Source organism: Athalia rosae, chromosome 5, assembly GCF_917208135.1.
Source record: "Athalia rosae chromosome 5, iyAthRosa1.1, whole genome shotgun sequence".
NCBI lineage: Eukaryota > Metazoa > Arthropoda > Insecta > Hymenoptera > Athaliidae > Athalia > Athalia rosae.
The window spans coordinates 473,215-500,019 of NC_064030.1; the positions used below are offsets into that span (position 1 = coordinate 473,215).

At 35.4% G+C, this 26,805-nt stretch overlaps 5 protein-coding genes across 15 annotated transcripts; 3 read left to right on the forward strand and 2 right to left on the reverse strand.

Annotated features, from left to right (window-relative positions):
• Positions 1-43: 43 nt before the first annotated feature.
• LOC105694150 lies at positions 44-2,506 on the reverse strand. Of its 2 annotated transcripts, none has more exons than XM_012414548.3 (2): positions 2,072-2,506; positions 44-1,919 (listed from the first exon to the last, which is right to left on the reverse strand). In XM_012414548.3, exons 1-2 carry the CDS (start codon positions 2,231-2,233, stop codon positions 1,146-1,148), a joined length of 936 nt encoding a protein of 311 aa, XP_012269971.2. In that variant the 5' UTR covers positions 2,234-2,506; the 3' UTR covers positions 44-1,145. The 2 variants fall into 2 exon arrangements, with proteins under 2 accessions (XP_012269971.2, XP_012269970.2); XM_012414547.3 differs by having other exon boundaries at positions 2,036-2,506.
• Positions 2,506-17,377, forward strand: LOC105694146 (protein lava lamp). 5 transcript variants are annotated; one of them, XM_012414533.3, is made up of 12 exons: positions 2,508-2,644; positions 3,754-3,954; positions 4,060-4,443; positions 4,545-4,900; positions 4,988-5,753; positions 5,837-5,945; positions 6,796-6,924; positions 7,025-15,567; positions 15,626-15,870; positions 16,168-16,331; positions 16,473-16,527; positions 16,605-17,377. In XM_012414533.3, the coding sequence occupies exons 1-12, from the start codon at positions 2,552-2,554 to the stop codon at positions 16,627-16,629; spliced, it is 11,070 nt and encodes a 3,689-aa protein (XP_012269956.2). In that variant the 5' UTR covers positions 2,508-2,551; the 3' UTR covers positions 16,630-17,377. The 5 variants fall into 5 exon arrangements, with proteins under 5 accessions (XP_048512107.1, XP_012269956.2, XP_048512104.1 ...); XM_048656147.1 differs by having other exon boundaries at positions 5,837-5,903; XM_048656149.1 differs by having other exon boundaries at positions 2,598-3,383.
• Positions 16,969-18,458, reverse strand: LOC105694153 (gem-associated protein 6-like). Of its 2 annotated transcripts, XM_048656171.1 has the most exons (4): positions 18,317-18,458; positions 18,072-18,179; positions 17,902-17,988; positions 16,969-17,809 (listed from the first exon to the last, which is right to left on the reverse strand). In XM_048656171.1, exons 3-4 carry the CDS (start codon positions 17,973-17,975, stop codon positions 17,470-17,472), a joined length of 414 nt encoding a protein of 137 aa, XP_048512128.1. In that variant the 5' UTR covers positions 17,976-17,988; positions 18,072-18,179; positions 18,317-18,458; the 3' UTR covers positions 16,969-17,469. The 2 variants fall into 2 exon arrangements, with proteins under 2 accessions (XP_048512128.1, XP_012250494.2); XM_012395071.3 differs by lacking the exon at positions 18,317-18,458 and having other exon boundaries at positions 17,902-18,098.
• LOC105694149 (ethanolamine kinase) lies at positions 18,084-21,203 on the forward strand. Of its 5 annotated transcripts, none has more exons than XM_048656168.1 (8): positions 18,318-18,457; positions 18,554-18,671; positions 18,932-19,079; positions 19,643-19,780; positions 19,889-20,154; positions 20,237-20,463; positions 20,560-20,782; positions 20,867-21,203. In XM_048656168.1, the coding sequence occupies exons 3-8, from the start codon at positions 18,945-18,947 to the stop codon at positions 20,940-20,942; spliced, it is 1,065 nt and encodes a 354-aa protein (XP_048512125.1). In that variant the 5' UTR covers positions 18,318-18,457; positions 18,554-18,671; positions 18,932-18,944; the 3' UTR covers positions 20,943-21,203. The 5 variants fall into 5 exon arrangements, with proteins under 5 accessions (XP_048512124.1, XP_048512125.1, XP_012269964.2 ...); XM_012414541.3 differs by having other exon boundaries at positions 18,322-18,457; positions 18,557-18,671; XM_048656167.1 differs by lacking the exons at positions 18,318-18,457; positions 18,554-18,671 and adding an exon at positions 18,084-18,220.
• A 145-nt stretch (positions 21,204-21,348) lies between these two features.
• LOC105694089 lies at positions 21,349-26,505 on the forward strand. Its single transcript, XM_012414440.3, has 5 exons — positions 21,349-22,319; positions 22,888-23,061; positions 23,810-23,933; positions 24,262-24,442; positions 24,555-26,505. The coding sequence occupies exons 1-5, from the start codon at positions 22,197-22,199 to the stop codon at positions 25,177-25,179; spliced, it is 1,227 nt and encodes a 408-aa protein (XP_012269863.1). The 5' UTR covers positions 21,349-22,196; the 3' UTR covers positions 25,180-26,505.
• The last annotated feature ends 300 nt before the right edge of the window (positions 26,506-26,805 follow it).

Below are 26,805 nucleotides of genomic sequence, written 5' to 3' on the forward strand. Positions count from 1 at the left end.
GCAACCATAAAAATCATGAACAATCGACATCTGTCAACATCACTCGATGTATAACTATCTATGTATATTTAATAACAACTTCCATTTATACATGAGTATATAAAAATAATTATTATATTGCTTAATGATACTTATTTTTCAATAAAATATAGACTTCAAGAACTCACGATGCAAAAAATATTTGTTTAGACTTTTTAAAAGTAATAGTTTTATCAATCCCAAATAGCATGTACGCACCAATTTCACAAAAGCATCATCGAACAGCGCGTAATATGCAATATAGAATATACGTATGCTATCTCTGGAGAATTATGTACAAATTGATCATGTTTTTTAAACAACTTGTAAACGCAGTTGTGAAATTGCATGAAACAGTGCCGTGGACCTATGTGTAATTAAACCAAAGATGCTTGCGCGACTATTAAAATACTTCTTTGGCTCTAATCCTATCTTTGAAATAACTTTTGTAAACAAGTGATGCCATTATTGCAACAATCTCAGAGATTACCAAAAAGTGGTTTTAAAACTTTATCAATCAATAGATAGTTTGTCGATGTACGATAGAAATTATTAAATATCTGACTCTGATATAAAAATGTTCAAAAATACTGTGTCTATAATTATATATTATATCATATTATTCTCTCCATTTCTTTTTCTTGTTAGGCTATTCATCTTAGAGCGGCATGCCAAATCGATTCGCAGCTATCCTACTTCAAAGTATCCTTATAGACATAAATACATACCTGCATGGTAAGTCTTATTGTCCAAAATTGTATAATTACGGTTATAGAAGCTAAAGCAGCAGATTATTTCATAATGAGAAATAAATCTACCTACGTAATTAGGTGTCTGATGCTTGCTCTTTGTTCGCACATTGCTCTATGCTAGTATAATAACGAATAAAAAAAATGTTCAGTTTGCACTTTAAAGACATATAATTAAAAAAAAATTAATCTTAAAATCCAGAGCTGTCAGCGTGGGTAAGTTTGATACATGGTTTCAAGTTCTGGTACAAAAAAAAATCAATCGATAGACTCACACAGATAGAAGATATACAAAAAATTTAGCTTCAGTTTGAGTCTGCTCTTTTGATATGCTCCACCAATTTACTTTAGTTTGCAAAAACCTATGAGACAACATCCCTAATCATTGTACATCCCATCTATCAGAAAATCCATTCGCCTGTAGTGCCTTTTGTCCCAACAGTCTCTTCCTCGACTGTATAAAATAAATGCAGCAACACCTAGTAACGGCACTGCCATAACAGTGATCACCACGGGTACGATATAGTCCATTTTTCGCGGCAAGCCAAGTGGCATTGTCTTTGTGACCGACGCTGGTATAGGATCATCATCGTCGTCTTCTCCGATTGTAACAGTTGGTTTTGGCTTCGGTTGAGCTTTGATAGGAATATTTGGATGCGATGGAACAAGTAGAACATTTGGAATACTTTTATTCCCAGGTATATCTATCTTAAAGACTGGTGATGTATCATTTAAATAATTTTTCACCTTAGTGTTCTCGATCACAGATGCAGTTGGCTCGGTTACAACCGTAGACTCATGCGTCGCGTTTGTAATAACGTTGAATGTCCTCCTAAGCAGTAAGTCTTCATTTGTCAATTCAGTTCCATCGGAGTAAGTTATGTCCTGAGTAAAGTCAACACCTTTTCTCGGTGCTATTTTTGAACTCACTCCTTTCCGAGGAACTACCGATGACCTGGTTCCATTTTCTTCAGAAATGTTTTTATCAAAAGTTGATGCAAGCTTCTTGACAGACAATGATACACCTTCAGCCACAATAGTCGCATTCTCAGAAGTCTTGGATGAGGCTACCTCACCTTGCCTTACGTCTGACAAATTTGTTAAAGGGCCACCTTTGACAGTTGTTTGTGACTGGGTATCAGAGCCTCGCACCTGTCAATCAGACATAGATAATTTAGATTTGCCAGATGAAATTTGTGAGCATATGAATCGATCATCAAAAGAAAAAATGAAGAGCGGCAAGAGATATGACAACACCAAATACGTACATTGCCAGTCTCATCATTACTGATAGATCTTCTTACTGTCAATAGTGTCGCAGGAGCTTTCGTTTTTATCTGTGACGTCCCAAAGAGTTTTGTTAACGCAGGTAACGGAGTTCCTTCAACGTTCGACGTCGCGTTGACAGTTATGGTTACAACAGATGTCACGTAAATTAGCACCGATAGCACATGAAATATCAACATTTTAATTTATTCTACGTATTTTATTCCCTATCTAGTGTAAAAAATACCGCTGTTGTTGGTGTGAAAACTTAAGGGAAAATCTTCCAAAAACTACAGAACTAAAAAATAAGTGGCACGGACCAGCGATTAACTTTTTAAGCCATATTTTTACCCTTAACACTGTTAATTAATGCATGAATTCCGGGTGAAAGTCGCAGATGGCGACACGAACAACATCAACTGATCAACATCAACATTTTTTAAACAAAAACTTGTCATTTTAGTTTAAAAATAATTCGTATAGTCGCGCTGGTACTCTCGAAAGGGATCCTGCGCTTGATGGTGTGGTCTGGTGATGTGTGTCCATCGTGTGTCCAACAATTTCCGGGCCTCTGTCTTAAAGTTGTGGTAGTGTTCGCAGGTTTATTGCTCGTAAGGGATTTGTTGAATTTATTTAATTTTGCGAACAAAATTATTCGTAATATTTAACAAAAAATTCTTGCAATTCATACCGAAGATCGAGAACGACTCATGGGTGATTAATACTAGCAAGGATCTTAGAAAAACTAAGATATTATGTGCAAAAATAACAGTGACGTGTTGTTCCCATCTTGACATCTTGGAGAGAATAAATAAATGTAATTATAGTCCCTAGTTAGACTGTTTCTTCAATACTTCATAATATAAATCGTCGATTCACCACTGTTACTTTCTGTTGCAAATCATTTAATATTTGAGACGATTCATGCTCCTGTTAATAACCTCGGTTCTCTTCCTCAATTTTTGTACGCAAATGAATGATTACATCACTAAGGTCTTGACTAATGTCTTGATCATCTCCACATCACTTAACTTTTTTCTCGATCGAGTATACAATGTGTCCAGCCACATCTTACTTCCTGTACATTACATTCCAAGTGTCTATTCAGCTATCGCTGATCATTTTTTAGGGATATACTAGAAACTTTTACCATTAGTCTTTACCAGAAGATCCCTCTAAAAAATGTATTGTCACTTATTTATTTTAAATTTTTACTGTCAAAAATATTTAACTCATCAATATTTTTATAAATCCTCATTAGCTTATGCACATTAGAATGTTTTACAATGGGGTATTCACCCAGGCCAGCCTGCTATCAACTAGTCAGAGGATACAAATAGACTGACTATTGTAAGTCTGTATTTGTTCAATGGTACATCATGATTTAATTAACGGATTTTGTGTGAGAATGCCAATAAACGTGTTTGCTGTGCTTGAAATTTATTGAATTTCCACCACCTGTAAGAACAGATCTTTCGACCCCTTTGCTTTGGAATTTATAGATATTTACTCTATGCACATGCTAATAGAATTAGTTTACCCCAGTGGCGTTCCTATCCAATTAAGGGTTGAGAAATGAGAGCAGAAGGTGATTCAGTTTGCCAAGTTAACAGAATCTATCAGTGTCAACACTATCTAAATGATTGTTGGAGTCATAGTATGATATCAAGTTCCAATGATAAAGATGATAAAGTGGTTTCTAATAATCATCATCCTGCAGTTCATTATGTCGGGTTCCGGCGGAGGAGCGGACCAACCTCCAGGTTCCGACGAACCACCTGGAGCCGTATTAAACGAAGCGCCTGATCCGACTGCTGATGAGAAAGATGTTTGTGAGCCGAACAAAAGCCAACTAGAAACTCTCAAAGAGATCATGTTCCGAAATAAAGAAAGTTTGAAGAAAAAGGAAGAGGAGGTTCAGGTAAACATTAATGTCAATTATTTTTCATCAACATCAACAAATGAAACAATGAAACAATTTTCAACAAATCAGTCCACATTACAAATCGCAATTGGATTGTTGCAGGAGTATGCTCAAAAACTTTCCAAAATTAAATCCAGAGCGAAGCTTTCCCGACGCAGTAGGGATCCATCATCATCTGTCGAAGGCACACCTGAAATGGTAGCCAAATCAAAAATTTCTAGTCCTTCAGTCGAGAATTTCAACAGCACGATTGAAGATATTAGCCAAGCCAGAACCCCGAAAGCTAAGTCTTCCCTTCTACAAAAAAAACTTGCAGAGAATAGGAAAATATTTGAGCAACGGAGCAGAGAGATGACGGAAAATAAAAGAGCTGTTGAAGAGAAAGTTGAAGCCATACGACAGCAACTAGATGAAAGCGATACGACTACACTGGAATTACAAAAAGAAGTTTCCACAGTTGTTCCTGTTCAACCAGTCGTCATAACGGTAATGAAGCAAAGATGATAGAGTTAGATTTTGCCACAATGAATAATTGATGATGAATAAGAAACAAAAATATGGTAAGGATTGCAATTTTTGTGTTTTAGCTTCCGAGCTCTGGGTTGCAACATTTTAATGTGCAAGATAAGGATCACAGAATAGCCGAGCTCAACAATAAAATTCTAATGCTAGAAGCTACAGTTCTTGACTTGGAAGAGAACTTGAAAGAAAAAGATTCTGTTATTGATTCAAAAGCCAAGGCTGTAACATTAATGACCGCGGACCTATCCAAGAAAAGTAAATCAACTTTAGATACACTCGAAGATACGAAAGATGAAATGCGAACGATGCAGTCTAACTTTGTCCTTATCGAAAAGTCCCTGAAACATAAAATAGATAGCTTGTTGCAACAGCTTCAAGGAAGGGATGGTCAAATTGCAGAGTATGAAAACACTGTTGGACGGTGAGTAGTACCATCTTATTTTCTCCATAGTCTATTCTCGCTTTTAAAGACGAACGCCGAAAATCTTTTGTAATTTTTTCTTGGTAGATTGAAAGACGACCTGGAAAAACAAAAACTTAGGGATATCTGTACTGCAAACTTTTCTCGTGCAACCTTTGATACTTTAGCGGAAACAGAGGAAGCTATGAAATCAATGCAAGAAAACTTCATCCTCATAGAATCGTCACTTAAATCAAAAAATACCCATCTTCTGGATCAATTGCAAGAGCGTGAAATTAAACTAGCAGAAGCTGAACAAAGGATATTCACCCTAGAGTCTAGTGCCGGCAATATCCCTCCTCCAGACGTCATTCAACTACAATCCAAATTAGCAACTATAGAGCAGCAAAATCATCAATTGCAGGATGAAAAATATGAATTACAAAAATCAGTGGCCCAATTACAAGATAGAGTTATTTCCCAGGAACCTGCGGTGAGCAATGGCTTGATTGTCGAAAAAGATAATAGAATAGCCGAATTAGAGAATCTGGTTGAAGAGTTAAGAAAGTCGAACCAGTTACTATTAGAAGAATCTAGAACAGAACTGCAGAATCAAATTGTAGAATTGACGTTCAGAAACGAAGAATATGCCAATCAAGTCAGTGATTTGGAAAAATTAGTACATGATCTCGAAACAGAGAAAAACGAACTCTCAAAGAGAATAACAGAAAATAGTGAAGAATTGAAAGAGGATGCTCAAGTGACTAAACTATCCAAGGAGCTGGACGAGTTGAACAAAAGTATGATCAAGCTGAAGACGCAACATAAAACCAAAGTTAAAGGCTTGCAAAAACAACTTGAAAGCTTCAAAAAGGTAGGTCAATGCTACGTGTGGTGGGTATAGTTTAGCTGTAATTAAACTGAACATAGCTTGAAGTTTTGCTACCGTACGTTTAGATATCTGACGTGAATGCAGAACTGGTGAAACTAAGAAATCAAGTGACACTACTAGAGGAAGAGAAAGGTAATCTACAGCTCAGTCTGGTAGACTTTGACGAGCTTAAAGGTAGGAACCACGGTGTTATTTTTTTTTTTATCACTGTGCTTATTCATTATCTTCGCTCTATTATTCACTTTTAATTTATTCAAAAACGTCAAATCATGTGTCCGGTGATTCAACAAAATAGATGTTTTTATTTTACTATTGATACTTAAATATCATCGTTCGTAGTCAATATTATTTGCAAAACATCAAGTAAAGGTAATCTACATACAATGTAAATTGTAAATTATATAATCCGTGTCACATTATAATCACACAATACGAGGTAAAGGCAACATGGAATCTCACTTACTGATATCTTTTCACTTCTTGGTAATGGAACAAATCACTGGAACAAATTCATCACACATCTTTGGGAAAAGAATGAAATTCAATGTTTTATAATAAGAACATAAAATGGTACCTACTTTATTACTTGTCAAAGTTTGCTCTACTTTAACTTGAGAACAAAAAAGGATTCATTGAATCGGTCTTTTTTTGCTGTGAACAACTAATAACGGTTGCGATAACCGAACTACTTTGCTGGGATAACATTTTGAAAAAATTAAGTGAACCCTTTTTTGCTTATAAGATTAGTATAATTTTTAATTAGGCTCGTGGTATTTGAATTACTCAGTTCTAATAATCTAATTCACTGTGCTGTGTGTAGCGAATATTTCGCTATGTGGGAAAAGAAATAATTCTGATTTTTACCCGTTTGGGTGACAAACACCTGTCATTTGTTCGAAATTTCGAATGATACCCTATTTGCAGAGATATTTTGTATTCTCCAAAGATTGCATATCGTTAGGACATCTTATTAGAAAAGAAATTTACACCGTTTGCCATAAACTTTATTCTACGCTATGCACAGCTTCTGCAGGTGACTGGCAAGAACGTATCGTTGACCTGGAAACCAAGATTTCAGCGCAAAGCAATGAAATAGACTCCCAGCTGCAGGCAATTGCCATTTTGGAAAACCAAAAGTTGGATCTCATGCAAGGTACGGGACTATTTGTACTCAGTGCACTCTACAATACTAAGGATCCGCCTTGTAATTAAGGTTTTTCATGAATGTCCTGATTTTTTTTTGTTTATTACAGAACTACACACCGTCAAACAAGAAGTCTCGACTCTGGAAGCAGAAATTGCAGAATCTGAAAACCTCAGGGTAACTGCAGAGATGAAGGTTGTCGAACTTGAGGAACAGTTGGATGCACTGCATAAACGTATGGTTGAACACAAGCAATCTGATGTAAATAAATCTGAGAAAATTGAATACTTGGATAAGTTGGAATTGTTAACGCAAGAGAACCATAACTTAATTATCAAGCTGACTAAACTAGAAGAAAAGGGAACATCTGATGCTGGCTCTACGGAGTCCTTCGAAACTCTTCATGAAACCGACAGAAACGAACTCATGAAAAAGATAGACATTTTAACACAGGAGAATAGTAATTTAATCATAAACTTAACGAAATTGGAAGAGAAAATTGGTACTACAGACTTTTTTGGAACATCAAATGACACGAGCAAGAGTGAGTTATTGAAAAAAATTGACGACTTGATTCAAGAAAATAATAGCTTGCTTGTGAAGATAGCAAAGTTGGAAGAGAAAAGCTCTTCCGATACTGGATCTACTGAATCGTTTGAACGCATACCTGAACATGTCGACAATTTAACAAGACTAGATATATTGACGCAAGAAAATAATGAACTCGTTATAAAGTTGATTAAACTTGAAGAGAAATTGGCTCAAATCGAAGAAAGTCCTAATTACAAATCAAAGGCTGAAACAATGGCTGATGATGATGTTTCCGTTTTAAAAAATAGAATCCATGCATTAACTCAAGAGAATAATGACCTCGTAATTCAACTGACGAAATTACAAGAAAAGGGAGGTGATTTTCTGCAAGCCGTTAACCAAAAAGCTCAGCCCATTGATATCCTGATGCAAGAAAAATCAGCGGATCAAACTGATAAGCATGATGTCTCGGTAGTACGAGTTACTAATCTGGAAGAAACCAATGAGAGTTTCAAGATTATGTTCGATGTTGCTACTAACGAAAAAGATGCTCTTCAGGGTATCGTCGATTACATAACAACAAATAATTTTGCTAGGGAACTTGTCGAAAAATTAAACCAGTTGAGTCAAAAAAATCAAATAGCATACCAATTGGTACGAGAAGAAATAAGTAAAATTCTAGATAAAGTTACACAACAAACTGATGAAATGCAAGATATAGGCGCATCTGAAGATTCGGTTGGTTATCAAGAATCTGCAACGATAACTTTACTAGAAAAGGAAATTGAAATCTGTAAGAAATTCATTACAGAACAAAAAGAAATAATGGAAAATATGGAACTGAAATTATCCGAAAAAGAAGACCAATTACAATTACAAACTAAAAAAATTTCCGAATACCAAGCTGCAAATGAGAATCTCGAAGAACTTCAGAAGGAATTGAAGGACAGTCTCGGTGTTATTCAAGAATGGCAAAGAAGATGTAAGCAGATGGAAAGTAAGATAAATACCTTAGAGTCTGAGAAAAAATCTATTGAGAAAGGCTTGAAGGAGCTCGAGGCTGAAAATGTGAGTTTGGTGACACAATCCGAATACAAAAATATTGAGTCCATGAGTTTGAAGAAAGAATTGGATGATACTATTTCGCACCTTGAAATCAAACTGAACGAAGCGATCGCACTCGTATCTGCAAAGGAGGATGAAATAATGGCTTTGAAACAAGTTGTTTCAAATAAAGATGCAGATCTTCATGACAAATACGAAAAGATACAAAACGAAATGATAACTATTGATAGCTTACAAGAAGATCTCAATAATTACAAACAGCAGTTCAATTACCAAGCGAATGCGATATTATCACTTAAAGAAGAAATCGTGATACTGAAAACAAGCTGCACATCTAATGAAGAGGAAATTGCTAGTGGCAAAGCTGAAATTCAAAACTTACAAATAAAATTGGAACACTCCAAGAGCTTGGAAGAATTCAATACTTTGAATCAAACTTTGAACGACAAGCAACAGGCACTAAAAGAGATGCAGAATAAAATCAATGAACAAGCTGATGAAATTATTTCAATGAATGGTCAAATTGAAACTATGACTCTCAACATTCACAATATGGAAAATCAATTGATCGGAAAAGCCAATGAAATAGCTCAATTGATGGAATTGAATAAAGATCTACACAAAGAGCTGAACCATGCTAAAAATGTTGAATCCACGTTAACGACCCAAATATCTCACTTACAAAATACATTCGACCAAAATAGTATTTATGTGGACGATCTCCGTGGAGAACTGAGTGGTGTGTACAAAAAATTAGAACTCGTGAAAGCACAGCATATAGAGGATACAGCACTGCAAAATAGAAGATTAGAGGATTTGATTGAGGACTTAAATAGTAAATTGTTGGAAAACGAAAGCCTGAAGTCTGAAATAGAAGAAAAACACAAACTTTTGGGCCAAAATGTAACAGAAGAATGCAAAATAGCTTTGGAATTGAGAGTGGCAGATCTCGAAGAAAAATTGTCAGAATCTGAGATAAAAGGGAAGGCGCAGCTTGATAAGATGAAAAAAATAGCTGCAAATCTAAAGAAAAAGGTTACTCAGTGTCAAGATCTAGAAGCAAAAGTCTCTGACCTTGAGGAGAAGTGGCATTCTGAGAAATCTGAGAAGGAAACTATTAATGAAATTATTCGCGAAAAAGACATTAAAATATCTGAGCTTGAGAAAAGAGTTCTGGAGAGCGAAAACCAAGCATCGATGGCTTTGGATAACGTAAAAAGACTCGTGCAAGAAATCGATGTTTCTAAAGAGAAAGTCACTTCATTAATGGAACAAGTCACAGAAATGGGTGAGGAAATCGAAAAATTAAGATTAGAAACAAATGAAAAAGCTTGGAAATTAGAGATCGAAAAAGAAAAGACACAGAAGCTACTTACCGAGTACCAAGTCTATAAGGAACAAATAGGTACCAGGTATGAGAAACAACAACAGGATTTAGAAGAAGCTACCGAACGCGCCCGAGAACTTAGAGTACGGATGGAAGTGATGGAAAGTGAATATGTTGAACAATTGAGTTTGATTCAGAAATTGAAAGCTGAAAACGGCATGTTATCCTCGAAAGAAACTCAAATAAACGAGAAACTAGAAAATGTTGAAAAGGAATCAGAGGAACGATTATCTCTGTTGGAAAAACTCCAGAAGGAAAAATCAGATGTCCTTGAAAAAGTTGAAGCATACAAAGTGCTAACTCTGGACTGTGAGTTAAGAGCAGATGTGACCCAAACATCTCAAAAGCAATGTCAAACTTCAGTTCAAGTATTAGAAGTAAAACTGCAAGAACGCGATGCTGTAATTGAATCTTTGGAAATAGAACTCGGAAAATCTAATGACAGAGTTAACAAATTGGAAGAAGCTTTAGTTGCTGTTGAAGAGCGGCGTTATAGTTTGGAAAAGACGACCGAGTTGTTAGGTGCTGAACTAGAGCAGTCGTTCAGAATAACAGAGGAAGCTTCGTTTAGCGAAGATATGTTGGAACAGAGATTGGCAACACTAACGGCTAAAGATGAGGCTATCAGTGAGAAGTTGAATGAAACGATTGTCGAAAATAATGAACTGACAGAGAAGATACAAAGTCTTCAGGATTTGAATGTTAGCTTGCAAGAGAGGATAGACGCAGTTACAGAAGAACTGAAATGCGGAAGAGAAACTAATGAAAAGTTACAGACCATTGATCTCTTGTATTCTGAGTTACTCCAAAAACATAATCTACTAGAAATCGAATTGAAGAAGGCACAGCAGGAACTACACTCTGCCCAACAGCACATCGACTCCTCTGATCGTGAAGTTACATCCCAAATAAATCAACTTGATTCTGAGAAGAGGCAGTTACTAGAAAAATGTGAAAGGCTAGAAGATTTAAGAATCAGTCTTATTCAAGAAGTCGACTCTCTCAAAGATGGTGTGGGCCTTTGTCAACAAAGGATTTCAGAATTGGAAACAGACATTGCATCGCGTAAAGAAATCAATAGACAGTTAGTCACCGAACTTGAAAATCAAAGAGTGCAAACTCCCATTTCAAAGGAAAATCTCGAAGATATTGAGAAATTGAAATTACTTATTGCTGAAAAAGATATGGAAATTGAAAATTATCAGAGGAGAAACATGCAGTTACAAATGGCAACATTCGACCTGCCAAAATCTGATATTTCTAATGTATTTGATATGACAATCGTATCCGGCACATTGAGTCCTACTGCGGAGATTGACAAATTGACCGATCCAGTGGGCAAAAAAGAACAAGGGTGCACCAAAGCATGTATAGAGTTGGACAACGTCAAGCAACAATTTGCTGAATCTGAGTCGAGATGTGAACGTTTGCTGATCGAAAAAGATCATCTCGAAGCAAGCTTACAGGTTCTGCAAATGGATTACAATAAATGCTCAGATGAGTTGGTTAGAACAAAAGAAATTTTATCTGAGAAGGATCAATTGATTAATTCATTGAACTTGCAACTAAGTGATTTCAGTATCCAATTAGAGATGTGTAATAAGCAACAATCTAGCTACGAGGAAGAAATTCACAGACTGTCAGGGATCATCACATCGAAAGATGAAGAACAGCATGAAGCAGGAATATTTGTCAATAAAATCATATTGTTTGCAGAACAGAGGGTTAATAATATTCGTTTAAATCAGGATGAAATAAACACCACAAATAGTCTTGGGCTCCATAAAATTGCATCAACATTTAATGATCTGTTAGCTGACTTAGAAAATGTGAAACTTCAAAAAGACGAACTACTTTGTTCCCAGGAATCATATAAAAATGAGCTCATAGCACTGAGAAGACAACTCACCGACGGTAGCACAAGTTTAAATGACGAACAAGTTCAGGAATTGAAAAATCAATTGGAGCGAATCGTGGATGAAAAGACTACACTACAAAAATTGTTGCAAATACAAGAGTTGTCCCTAAACGATGTGAAGAGGGAATTAGATGAAGTTTCAATAGAGAAGCAATCGCTTGAAGCACAATTATCTGATGTCAGAAACACGATAAATCAACTGAGTAATTATGGTGATCAAGTCGAAGAGGTCGGGAAATCAGTATCTAATTCGAAAGAACTGGATGAGACTCTTGAGAAAACTGAGTGGGGTGCCGAATTAAGCAGTAAATTGGATATAGAAGAGGAAGGTTGGGGATGGAGTGCCGAGGAGGCCCAGTTGGAAGAACAATATCAAATATCACCTGCTGTTTTGACTCCCAGTGTGGAAATTCAGCTTCAAACTAGGGTGGCAGAACTCGAAGATCAAATAAAAACGTTAGAATCAAAGAGAGACAATCTTGAAAAAGAAAGTAAAACTATGCAGTTGAAGAATGTGAAATTAGTGAAAAAACTCAAAGAATTCAAGGTCCAAAATGATCTGTTACAGCAAAAATTGCAACAGCAACAATTGTCCACTTTCTCTGACTTAGATACAGCTATTGAAGAAGAATTGAAAGCACAAATCGAAAGTTTAGAAAAAAGTTTGAAGGAGGTGAAGCAAGAACAAAAGAAAGATGTCGGGGCGAAAGAACACTTACAAAAGAGACTAGAAGTTTTAACAGCTGCGAATGAGAGGTTTGTCGAAATGAAAGAAAAACAGGACATGGAGTTGGAGATATTGAAAATTCAGAATAAAGAACTATCTCATAAAATACAATCTTTGGAGTGGCAACTTCAAGAAATGTCGTGTAGTAATAATCAAGAGGAATATGATATGACATCATCACAGATCCAAAGTCAGTCTGGCCTTGCTCAAAGCATAAACGATCAATCCTATGCTCAAATTTCCAGAGGTAATGAACAGCCAGACCAGTTTACAAAACAATTAATGGAAGAGTTAAGCGATTTAAAGGAAGAAATGGAGGCACTTGCTTCGGAAAATGAACAACTGCAACATCTCTTGGCAGAGCAGAAGAGTCAAAGCACCTTTGCAAAGATAAACGTTACATCGGAAGTGACAGATACTAAGAATGAACTTGCAGAAGTTGTTCAACGTAACAGTGATTTACAGAAAAACCTGAATAAGTTAAAAGAGGAATACAGTCTTCTCAGGAAACAATACGAGCAGAGTCTTATGGATGCCAATGATCAAGTAACGGCAGTCCGGCAAAATAATGATCTCCTAAACATGGAATTTGACAATGAGAGACAGTCATTTGCTAAAGAGGTGGGAGAGTGGAAATTGAAGGTAGATGAATTAGATCAGAAATCACTGGATGATCAAAGAAAAATTCTTGACCTTCAGCAAAAAATAGAACTACTCAATTCTGCTGAGGACAAATTATCTTTGGTTTCTACGTCCTTAGCTGAAGTAACAGAGCTATTAAATACAAGAGTTCAAGAAGTAGCCGATTTAAAGCAAAACTCTCAACTACAATATCTTGAGAGAATGGAAGCTGAAAATAAATTACATAGCAAGATAGAAGATCTTTCTCAAGAATTGAGCAGTACACAGCAAGAATTGTTAAACTTGCGACAATTATTGTCTGATAAGGAAAAAGATTCTATACTACAACAAAGCGTAGAAATACATAGACTAGAGGTTGAGTTAGTGAATCGAGAACAGGAAATAGAAAGGCTTAGACATGCTTTGGCTGATACAGAAAATGGCCTGCAAGAGGATGTTAGAATGCTGCAAAAAGAAAGCGAACAATTAAAATCAGTGATTGTTGAAAGAGACTCCAGTTTAAAAAAACTTAATTTTGAACTACAGAGCTTGCGTCAGGAATTATCTGAAAAAGAATCTTACTTAGAAAGGTACATAGCTGAGCTACCTAAATATTCAACGAAAATAGAAAAAAATCGAGCCGAAGTCAATGAATCGAAGTGCGCAATGTCTAATCAGTGCACAATGACTCAAACGGAAATGACTGATGACAATTCAGCGAATATTCAAGAGAAGGAAGAACACATTAATGAACTCAAAATAACATTAGATGAAAAAAATTCTATGTGTCAATGGAAGGATCAAGAATTACAAAAAATGTCTGACGAATACAATCGTTCCTTTGAAGAAATCTCTCGACTCAAAGAACAAATTGACAATAAAAATATAGAATTAGAAAAATTGAATGATATTCTGCTTCAACAAGAAGCTATCATCAAAGGAAATGGGCTTGGATTGAATGAAACCCAGAAACATACCAGAAACTTCGATCAATCTACATCGGTTATACAGACGTCAGTCTTGCAAGATGCAGTGCCATTGGCAGATACTTTACCAAGATTTAGAATGTCTAGCAATAACGATTTCCAGGTTGAGACGGATGTTGAAACATTGAGATCAAAGCTGAGAGAACAGTCGGAAGAAATCGAACATTTTAAATATATGCTAAGTAAAAATACATATCCAGATATTATTCAACAGTTACAAGACAACATAAATCAATTACACAAAGATAAATATGAGACTGAGCAATCGTTGAAAGAAAAAATTCAGCTGCTAAACAATCAGTTGAATTCTAAGGATATTGAAATTGAGAAACTCAAACAACAAGTTATCTTGAACGAACATGAGATCATTCCAAGAGAAAGTCATGGATCAGTTGCAACGAAACGAACATCGTTGATTGATCAGGAAAAAATATTGAAGCTGCAGGACGAATTACACAAAAAAGAGCAAGAAATCAACGAACTGCGGTATGTTATTACAGAAAGACATTCGCAAATTTCCCTTGAAGCTATTTCCGGTCCACAATTTGATGAATACACAGCTCAGGAAACAATTCAAAGATTAAAGGGTGAGCTGTATGGCAAGGAACAAGAAGTTGAAAGCTTGAAGGTAACTTTGGCAGAAAAAGAGAAGGATATTGAAGAGTTAAAAATTGTCGAAAATCTCATGAAAGAAGATAAAAATCTGATATTAATGTTATCATCTGAAAAAGAATCAATCAAAGATGAGGCTGAGAAAGCATTACAATCCCAACTTGCGGGAAAAGAAGCTGAGATTGATGCATTGAAACAGTACTTAGTGATAGAAAATCAAGATTTGCTCAATACATTACAATTGAGAGATGTAGATGTACAGAATTTAACGACACAAATAGAAAATATGAGTTCAGATTACAATACAAATCTGCATTTCAAAAGTGAGGAACTTTTACTCTGTAAGGCCAACTTGGCTGAAAAAGAACGGGCTCTAGAAGAAATCACTATTGCCAAAGATGCTGAAATTCATAAACTTGCAGTTCAAATTCATGACAAGGAGATTCGCATCAAAGAATTGCTTGCCTTATCAGAAGAGGAAGAGAGACAATTAAATGAACTACGGCAGATTGTCGAAACTAAAGAAGGAGAAATCAGTAATCTGAAAGTTTTATTAGCTGAAACAGTACAAGAGTACGAAATAATACAAAAAGCATTGAAAAAAGGTAAAAATACTGGCACTGCACAGTTAGGGGCAGCTGACACTCAAACGGCGTCAACAACTCCCGCACATGATCAATCAGAGGAGAGTGAAAACTCGTCCCGTTCAGGTGTTGTCTCGGTCGAGGGTGAATTAGATCTTGCCCTTTATATGTTACATCAAAGGGATGTCAGGTGTGAAGAACTGACACTGGAGTTAATGCAGGTGAAGTAACCTTACATGACTAGTATCAACATTTTTTTAAATTACTTTATCATTGCAGTTGTTACAAGAACGTGATACCCTACAACTGAGACTATCTAATGCTATAAGGATCAACGAAGAATTGAGAAAACAGAAATTAATAACTCCAAACCCTAAGAAAGATTCCCCATTGACGTCTTCGGAGGAGCCACTGGTGGAGCACCCGTCTCCATCAAAAACAGGGGGCCCAGTTGAAATTGCAAAGGAAGCTTTTGATGTGGACACCTCTTCTGTTGGAGAAGATAGAGACGTTCTTGCCCAAAAGTAAGCTTTGATCATACCATCATTGATGGTTACATCTTTATTTTCTTACTCTTTGTAATTTCAATGCTTTCAATCCTGAATGAACAGTTTTTATACTCAATGACTGAACTAACTGACTGCTTTGCTGAATCATGTCTCACTCTTTCACTTATTATTTTCCTATGTTTCACAAGACTTTGTAGTCAAATCCTCAGCTACTGTAGTTTGTTGATATTTATTATTAACGTATCGAATAGCCTTGTTAATTCCCATAATCGAGAGCTCCTGAAACCCAATGTAAGCTAGTTTTTCTGACAGGCTGTCACAGTTACATACTGTGCATCAAAGACGGGATGTGACATTATGTGATGAACGAGAATCTAGGCACACCCAGCAAATGTCCTTTGTTGCCCGTAGGGATATGCTGAGTTCTTTACCCCCTGAAGCAGCTGCCAGATTGGTGAACGCCAACTATACACTTTGTATGTATTGAATAATTACCATCTAACTACCATTTCTCAAGAATTAAATTGCGATTCAAAAGGCTCCACCACTTTTTGGCTATGCCAGTCAATAAGTGATCTTTAAATAAATTTTTAATTTCTTGATTGGTTTGTTTTTAGCACGGGACGTCCAAAGCCAGTCAAGCGTTCTGATGAATTGGCTCTGGGGAAAAAGGTAAGGCTTTATTAAGAATTTTATGTAAAAAAAATTGGCTAAAATTAAGCTGATGAGTTGTGAATTGTCTGTTTAAGCACGCCGAAAGTAATGCACATGTGATGAAAGTGATTTGAATATGACTAAATCCTATCAATGCATATTCTCCTATGGATACATTCCGCACGTGATCAGCCTGACCTTGGAAGTAGTCCATTAAACCAGCACTTATTGAACAGCTTAAAATATCTGAGAACATAGAAGAGTTTGGATGGAATTTTTAGGAGGGTAATGTCGTTCAGAAAAAGTTGAATTATGGTGGTTAATGTTGGATATATTATAACACCGCAGCCATCTTTTCTCCAGCAAAAGAAAATAATAATAAATATTCGTCGATGATTCAACAAAATTATTTCAATGACACAGCGTTAAGGGTTACAGATATATTTTGTAAAGACTTAGTTGGTGGAAAGTTATATTTATTTCAGCGATTGGTAGCTCAAGTATCCATTACTTATCCGGTAGAATAGTATTCTAAAAATTCTATCCACTCACAGTGGAATTTGACACCAATCCATGCCCTGTGATGCATTTATGAAATATTCAAATCGTAAGATACATGAAAGATTGGGGTATTAAATTTTTAACAAAAAAATTGAAAAAGTGAAATAACATAAGAAGCGAAATAAAATTTCTTATAAAATATGTTGCAAAATATTGTATTATATAGTAATAGAGAATATCATTGTGTATAATAACGATGAGGGAAATATTTATATAAGAATGCCTTGAAATATTGTAATTTCAGTGAAAAACTTTTAATCATTTAATTGTAATTATTGGAATAAATGCTGATGTTGTTATACCAAAATTTTCCGAATTTTCATCAAACTTCATCAATTTTTTTAATTAAGTTTCCAGGTATTAAAATCTTTGCACATAGATTTTCAATTTGCGCAATAATTATATGACTATGCTAGAAATTAGCTCCTGTACTCGAAGTAAGACTATTTCATTTGAGCTGATACAATGTTCTAAACCATAGGGTGGCTCTATGGAAACCATTCCTTGAATATTTAAAACATTATCAAATTCTGTGACAGGGAAACGGTTTTCTAAGAGCAATTCTCTAATTGCATTTTTCCTTAGTAAAATTACTGATTCCGATAGCTCTGCACCCTGTGATAAGAATAAATCTGGTAGAATAGCTTCGGCCCCCTGATTGAACTCCAAGCCTGTAATTGCATGTCCCATCACTATTTTCACTTTCAATTCCTTGTCATTCGGATTAATCAGGACGATGCTGAGGGAATGAAATTTAGCAAATGTAATTTTTTGATTATATGTGTAGCGCTTCGGAAGTGCAAGTGAATAGGAAACCAGTCATGACCTAACCTTTCTGACACCGGATCCACGGTGTACACATACCCCTTATGCTCGCAACCGTCGTTCGTTTTGATAGACATCATTCTATTTACATAACTTTTCAAGGAAACCGGGTCATTTTTGTAAACAATGTGAGAAAACTGTAGCTGATTTTTATTCATCTTTGCAAAAACACTCACGTCCTCAACCTGCCTCAACCTTCGCATACGGGGCACTAAAAGGATGGTCGTGTTCTTTTATCACGTGTAAAATTGTCTGCTATCTGACAGCTGTCATCTTAACAAATGCTAAGAGAAACAAATGTGAAAGTGTTAAAACATCTGGCACGGTTATATTCCGTTTCATTTATTTAACAATTAATTTTTATACATAGATATGTATGCATGGATAAAGAGTTAATTATTAGAAAATCCCGACACCTTACCTGATGATGAAAATTATTAAAAGCGGTGGATATCGGGTGACGTTGATTTTTTTTCATTGGCTGACTCGTGGATGCCAAGTTTGTTAAACAAGACATGAATGAAAATTTCCGCATAAACTGCCGATTTTCCGCATGGTCGAGGTAATCAATATACGCGTTCTCATACCGCGTGCTCATACATATTCCTTGAACTGTACAATTGGAGTTCATATTACAATAACACGTACTTATATCCAGCAGCTAATTAGATTTATAAAAATGGATCAACTTCATTAGAACTGCGACGAGTGCTAAAGAAAATCGAATACAGTAGAACACAAAGCTGAACATTTTCCTCTGTTATCTGCTGACCTCGGTATGAGCCATATTTAATCGAATTTAATGTAAATAAAAGACCAAACGCCATTCACTTACCCAACTTACCCCTCCAACATCTCTCTGATACCACAGAAGTTAGGACGGCTTACAGGCTTTATACTTATTATTTTACTGCCAACTCGTTTGCTGCAACGGACTCATGTCTGTATCTATTCCTTAGTATTTATTTATTGTGTATGAAGAATTACTCGAATTTTAAAATTATCCATCCTTATACAAACAATTGTAACATTACAGATGCTTGTACTTAATGGAGACAATGGCAAAAATCCATAAGGAACCCCATTTTGACATCACTGTCGATGAGAATCATGTCAATGAAGGTGCTGCAGAGATAATAAAAATTCTTCGACCCACCTGGCCTATTGATGAATATCGATTCAAGGTAATGCGTAAGTAAGTATACATATTAGTTTTGCAAAACAGCATTTATATTTCATTGAAGACATTGAACTGATAATTTCATTACTCAAATCTGTCACATAATTATCTTTCAGTGATAGTTTATACTCCAAATTTTCATAAAAAAGCAGTCTTCGTTTTCAATGTTGTTCCTTTATTATGTAACAGCTGTCTTTATTGAAATATGTGATGTGGCGACACCAATTACAGCTACGTAACAGTCACGCAAAGTCACCATACTTTTTATGCAATATACTAATAGGGCTCCTAGAGTTTGGGAATATGTGACATCCCAGAAAAAATACCTGTTGAGTATCAAGAAAAAACCAATCAATCAACAATTTGCCTCTAAGTATTATTTATCATTCTCATCTTATCTTATATCTAATCTGATTAAGTTGATCATATGTCAAAGCTTCATAGCTGTTATTTAGTTGTCAATAATCCAGTTTACAGTATCATGAAACTGTATAGCAGAAACTTCTTGCGTAATTATGTATTGCCCATGTCCCATCAACGTCAGATTAATATGAGTATAACATTCAGCTCTTTACCAATGGGATATCAAACAAGCTCGTGGGAGTATGGTACGACGGGCATTATGATGAGATGGTCATGGTACGAGTCTATGGTCAGAAAACAAACCTCTTCATTGACCGCAAAGCTGAAACAAGAAACATTCGGGTAAGGTTTATTATAATCTCGATGAATAAATAAAGGTATTGTTAATGTAAAGTAGATCAGGAGGAGTTATAAAAGATATGCTCATGGTCTGAATATTGCATGTTATAGCTGCTGCACGAAGTTGGATTCACCCATTGTTTGTATGCCACATTCAACAATGGGATTGCCTACCAATTCTTACCGGGGGATATTCTTACCGTGGACACCGTGAGGATCCGATCTGTGTATGGATTAGTTGCCAAAAGAATGGCACAAATGCATAAGTTCAATCCAATTCATCCCAAAATAAGCAGGGATCCATTTATATGGGATAAAACAAAAAAATTTTTGGATATGATACCCAAGTCATTCTGTGATGCTGAAAAGCAAGCGAAGTATGTATTTTATAATACGTTATGTTCAATAATATATTAATACAAACGAAAAAATTATCCGAGCTTCTGCCTGATCTTTAAGATTTCAGAATATAATTCAATCCCGCTCGGAATTGGAAAAAGAATATATTTTATTAAAAAAAGAGCTGCCAAAACTTAACAGTGCTGTAGTTTTTGCTCATAATGATCTCTTATTGGGTAATTTGCTCCACAACAAAAATGAACAGACCATCACATTCATAGACTATGAGTACACTGCTTACAATTATCAAGCCTATGACATAGCAAACCATTTTGCCGAATTCGTGGGTAAGTTCAGTTCCATAATCTAAAAAGATTGACTCACCTTGTATGGGTAATTGCTGGAGTAATAATTGAATGAATAATTATTTTTTGCTCCATCAGGCCTGGATAATGTAGATTATTCTCTTTACCCGGAGGAAAGTTTGCAAAGAGATTGGCTGAAGATATATCTTCAGGAATACAACTGTTCTCTAAATGTGTCAGAAGATGACATAACTGATCTATACATGAAAGTTAACCAGTTTGTGCTTCTTGCACATTTCTTCTGGGGATGCTGGTCGCTTGTTCAAAGTGAGAAGTCTACTATTGACTTCGATTTTTTAGAGTGAGTTGCGTGGTGATGATAATTTGCGCTCCCATAAGTAGTCATAATGCTAGTGCTCTACCAAATTGTGCACCTAATTTGCAGGTATGCTGCGATAAGATTGAACGAATACTTCAAGCATAAATACCAGACCTTTGCATCGGATCTGGATGGCAACTGATGGTATTCGAGTATTAAACACCAACGATTAAGTAATTTTTATGATTCAACTAGAAACCTTTTGTGATATCGTATATTGTTTTATCAGTGTCGGACAAATTACCAAATGTGTGTATAAGTTTTATCTTCAGTTATCATACCAATTGTTTTTACACATTCGACACCAATGTATATGTTATCTTTATTATTATTTTATATAAAATGTTGATTCTATTATAATTATCATCTGTTCAAAAGTAATGATAAAACCATATAAAACTCACTGGGTACCGTTACTACTTTCGAACATCAAAATTTAAGACTTGATGCCAATTCTTTGTCTGTTTTTAGGCTGCTGTGTAATCTTTCCAAAAATTGTTTAGTCGACTGTCGGTTTGTGACGAATTTTGAAATGATACGGTTTTCTTTTGCAGTTGGAAATCAGATTAGCGAACAATAAATCGTAACTGCATTAAGATGAATTGGGTAATTATTACAGATGATGAATGCTGCGCGAAAAATATACATATTCTGGCATGCACTAGAACCAGATAATAATCGCTACAATGTTACTGTTAATGATTTATTATTATGCAAAAAAAGTTTACCATGCACAAGTATATTTCAATTTGAAATTCCCTCTAGAGAAAATCGAGTTCGCTTTATGAAACTATACAAGTCAAGAGTAGAGTCGAACCGAGTAGATGGATACAAATTTTGAGGAGTCCAATCAATGAATTGTTGAACCAAAAATAATCCAACACATAATTCATAATTAGGAAAAAATTTAATTCCGAGGTAATGATAATTTGTGGTCATTTTTGACGAACTCAAGGTAGATGGGAGTAAATTGGAATTTTGATTAGGGAGTATGTTTTGTCTTTGGATAGTTGGATAGGATCACGTAGACGTCTACACGTCCATAAATCAGTGTTTATTTTTAGTGAGCGCCCGTCCAACATTTCATGAATATTTTGTAAATATACTCAGCTTCTCCGTGTGTATGACTTTATTATACAACCGCACTGATAACGGGAGATCCCTCTGCTTCGTTACTGTGAAATGTCATTTTAGTTATTCCGAATTGTAAGCCGCTTCGAGCACCAAGAGAAAATACCGAGCGTGTGTTGTATATTGATACGGTATCGTGCCCACGGAGCCGCAGTGTACCTGTGTCCTTCGATTAATTCGGTTGGCCGTGTCTCACGGTGAATCTCATCAGTCATTAAGGACCTAAATACGCGGTGATATATAAATCTGAAAATAATTTTGCACCATGCACGTCGCCTGCAAATGCCTGAACGTGTCAATTAAGTCACGGGGCAACGAACTGCAAAGGGTTAACGTTGAAGATCATGAGCTAACCGATAATGAACTCTCTGACTCCTTCTTTCGAGAGGTAAGCAACGTGTTTTACACCATATTCATTCTGTACTTACACTTTCCCTGAATTATAGCGTATCCGTTTGTGGGTTTATTTATCTACCCTCTGTTAAACGACTCCAAATCTAAATCCACCCTTACCAAATTTTATCCCCGGAACAAAGGGATGCGGAACATGAAGGCCGATCGCTCTTGAATCAACATTCCCCCGAAAATACAATTATTAACCATATCAATGCAGTACATAACACTGTTCAATCATAAACTACTTATTATACGCTGAATTATGTCAGCCATTGTGAACGTTGTGAGTATTTATAAAATTGTCAGAGTTTATAAACTCTCCAAGAATCAGCCTCTGCACATTGGTTACAAATTTTGGAAGCACATTTAATAATATTTAATAGCTATATCTAGGTATACAAAACATGACACGTCTTGAATAATTGCTCCACTAATAGTAAGATTTTGTTCATTCGGTTATAAAATTTTCTGTACAAAAAAAAATTCATACAGGAGACATAATTCATCTGTAGAATGAAAGTTTAATTTTGCTATGTTACACGTATCATGTATTTTTCCAGAATATCGCTACCATTACAGAATTGGAAGGTATAACGAAAGAATTACCTGGCTTGGTAGAAGTCCGAAATGTTGGAAGTTGGGTCATTCATCAGTGTCTTAATTGTTCCACAAATACCCATGCTGTCCATAGGGAACGAGGTGCAGCCTTAGTTTTGATAAATGCAAACATCCTTGTGAGTATTCTAATCAGAAGCGCTCATGAAAGGTATTAGCTCTAATGGTGAAATAGAAGTCATTCTAGATTCAAGTTGATTAATTTTATACAACAAAGAAGTCATCCTGCATTGTAATCTCTGCTGAATCAATTATTCCAAAACTCTAATCAAAGATAATCGGTTAAAATAGCTTAATATCTATTAAACTGATAAAATGATTGTATTCAAAAGGAAAGAAGGGTTCTTCTCGATACAATAATATAGAAATAGAAAGTATAACGTATGCACCTTATCCACAACAATACTTCTGGTATACTCATATGAAAACTATTTAGACTTATTTATGATTAAATCAAACGAATGTCGTATCAAATATAGCATACACCTGGTATATTTATAACTAAAATACAGAACACAAAAGAGCTTATATTAACATGTCGATTTTGTTATCTGTGGATATATAATACGATATGAGGTAGTTAAACTGATACCATGATGTCGATCAGACACTTAAAAAAAATATGCTACTACTGCTCCTAAGATGGACAACGAAAACCTGTTATGCACTAGCTTAATGACTCTATCCCATTGATTTATAATTTTAAACAATCACAGGTTGGGTTATTTTTCAGATTCTCTGTGAGCTTCATTGCATATTTATATGAAAGGAAATTAGTTTTTCAACATTTATGCTGCTTTGATCAAATATGACAGTATAATAATTATAAATACGAAACTATTCATAATTTATTTCACAATGTTTCAGACATCTGCTGATGAAATAGCCAGATTGACGACGAGCCCTAACTACAGTTCTATATTCAGGATAATAATCGATAACAATATCGTGGATACTGTAGATTTTCTCCAACCGCCTAATAAATTTTCAGGTAACTTTTTGCCATGGACCAATCATTTTGCCAAAATCATGCAATTTTCACTTCGGCTTTGGATACATAAAACACCTCAGTAACTTGATCCTCTATAGGCTGTTGGTACAATCACGAGTCGTTTAATAGTGAATTTAATTTAATCAAAAAAATGTTTTTCATTCTGAAAGCTCTTTCTTCTCATTGTCATTGGGAAGATAACTGCAATTATTTTTATGCAATCTCTGCAACTGTTTTTGTAATGTATCCCTCAGTGGTACGAAGATTAATTCTTAAGTAATTGAAGGACTTAAAAATTGATGTTACATTTCATATGGTCATGATTTAGTATCCCAGCTCTCTAGTAATCTACAATTATCACTCGGCGGCTTGCAACAGCAACTTGAGGCAGCAGTACAGAGAGAAGTTGCTGCAACTGAGGAAAGGATTAAAGATTTCTCTGCACAGCAGTACCAACTTTTGGAGCAATACAGAGAGCGTGCTCATACTGAACACAGACTGCTTGTTAGGTGATACATCCTTATCATTTCTTCACACATTCATAATTTTTCTGCTCGGATGATACATTTTCATCATACTTTTAACACTGTGCATGTTATTTATTGTAAATTATGGTTTCAGCTTAATTTGTACCAGAAAAGAAATGGGAAAATCTGTAGATTTGGAGGCAGCTCCTCCCATAACTGCTGAAACACTTCCACCTAATATAATTCAACCAATATCCAATGCTGTGAATACTAGACCTTGTGGTGTGGCTAATGATACAAATATTATTACCAAAACAAATCTAAGGCACCAAGCAGCAACAAAGCATCCTGCTAATCTTCATTTGAAAAGTGGGGTTGACAAAAAAGCCCCGCTAAAGTTGTATTCCAAGGATCCGTATAGTTTTGATTCTGAGGCATTGTTTACATTGGAGGGTATGGAAGACTTGCTGACATCAGAACCAGCTCCACAGTCCGACGAGGAGTCTGATACCGATGATTCGGGTCATGACGAAGGCATCCACATCCCAAGAGGACAGAGGAGTGGTCATCCAACACTTGCAAAATCTTTGCCAGTAAGTGTTCCCATTTTTCCATCCTTTGCTCGTCAAATTCAGCATGATCAAGATGACGATCAGTTATCACGAGATCCCCATGATCCACATAATATTCGCGCTTCGATGAAGGCCCTGGCCAAGAGCGTTCATGGAGATACTGTCTTTGGTGATTTGCCGCGCCCACGATTTTCCACTCAGATCTGACCTGGTAGTTGTACGAACTTGTACTGCATCCCAATATACGCATTGGCCTATGATTCAGTGTCTGGCACTGGTAAACTATTGTTCCATACTAGAATCGTTGGATAATCGTTTGCAGAAGTTGAAATGAGTTGAAAGGGTTGCAGTAAAAAGTCACCGAACCTTTGAAATATTTTTTCACATTTGTAGTAAATAACAAACGTGTGCTTGATTTCAGATCCTAGTTTTGTATAGGTGTTGCAAACAAGAAAAAAAGAAAATAATAACTGTATATGTATAACTGATCCTAATAATCGAAGAAATTTAAAAACACAAAAAATAAAAATCAGAGACCCCTCAGGGTCGGTATTCGTTTCATATTCAGAAATTGAAAGCAAAGAAGATGAGGGCCAAGGGCTTCTGACCTGGCGCGGAATGCCCTACATATGTATGTAAATATGCAGATGAATATATGTATAAGAAAAAAAAAGAAATATGCACTACTAAAAAGCCTCGAAATCAAATTACAAGTGTTGAAAAGATCATGTGTATATATATGAATACATTTAGATATATTATGGCTAGAAAGTTGAAACTGATGAATTGAAATTGTATACCTATGTTTAAAGAATAGTTGGCTGGCCATCGGAACTGACTAAATAGTAATGGCATGCCAAGAAATAATTAGGACTATCGATTAAGTTGCATAAAAGTTCAACCTATTACAAATTCATCATCGATGTAAACCCATTATATCCGTACAAACATATTGTAGTACGACCCTTTCATTGAATATGACTTTTTAAGCAGGCCTGATGTTGAGATTGCTGAAATGATTTTCAATTATCGATTTGTTCCATTAAGTTTTGTTATCGTTCATTTTTTTCCAATGCTAAAAGACAAAGTCGATAGAAAGATATGTTCAACTATTTACATGTCTATTATCTTAAGACGGCTGATTTGTTAAAAAATTGCCATGTATAGTTAAAAATTCAGAGAAAATGTCTACTTATTTCAGTTCAATATCATTTACGTTCTCATAATCAAAAGTTTCGGACTATCTCACTGTGAGTCAACATATCAAACTATTCCTGTTCTTCTACTATGATAATAGAGTGAATATAAAATTCGAATAAATTCATAATCAAACCTGAGTCTTCGCATTTTTGTTGCTGATCCGTCTCAACGAATAAACATCTAGTTAGAAAGCCATTTTACGTTACTAACGATAATATACCATGTGTGAATTCGCCATGATCTGAGTTTGGCTGTAGAGAAGATTGTAATATTATAGATGTGTTAATTTTTATACCGTTGAGCTGATTGGCTTATTTTTTTTTTTTTTTTTTTAAAAACCATAGACAAAATCGACAATTTACCATCGTCGCATTCTGCAAATTTATATTGTTTAAGATTTATTTTTCATATACGTATTAGTTAATTATTTTGATTGAATTCAATTAAATACATTTTCTCATATTTGTGAGTACGATAATTTGTCTTGCTAGATGCTGCTCATAAGTTCTTTTAGCAATAGTAGTTTTTTTTTGTTGTTCTAAACTAAGCTTAAGAAATCATGCTATAAAAATGAACATGAAAGACAGCTACTAAGTAAAGGATAAGAAACATGTATCTAAAATTAAGCTTTTG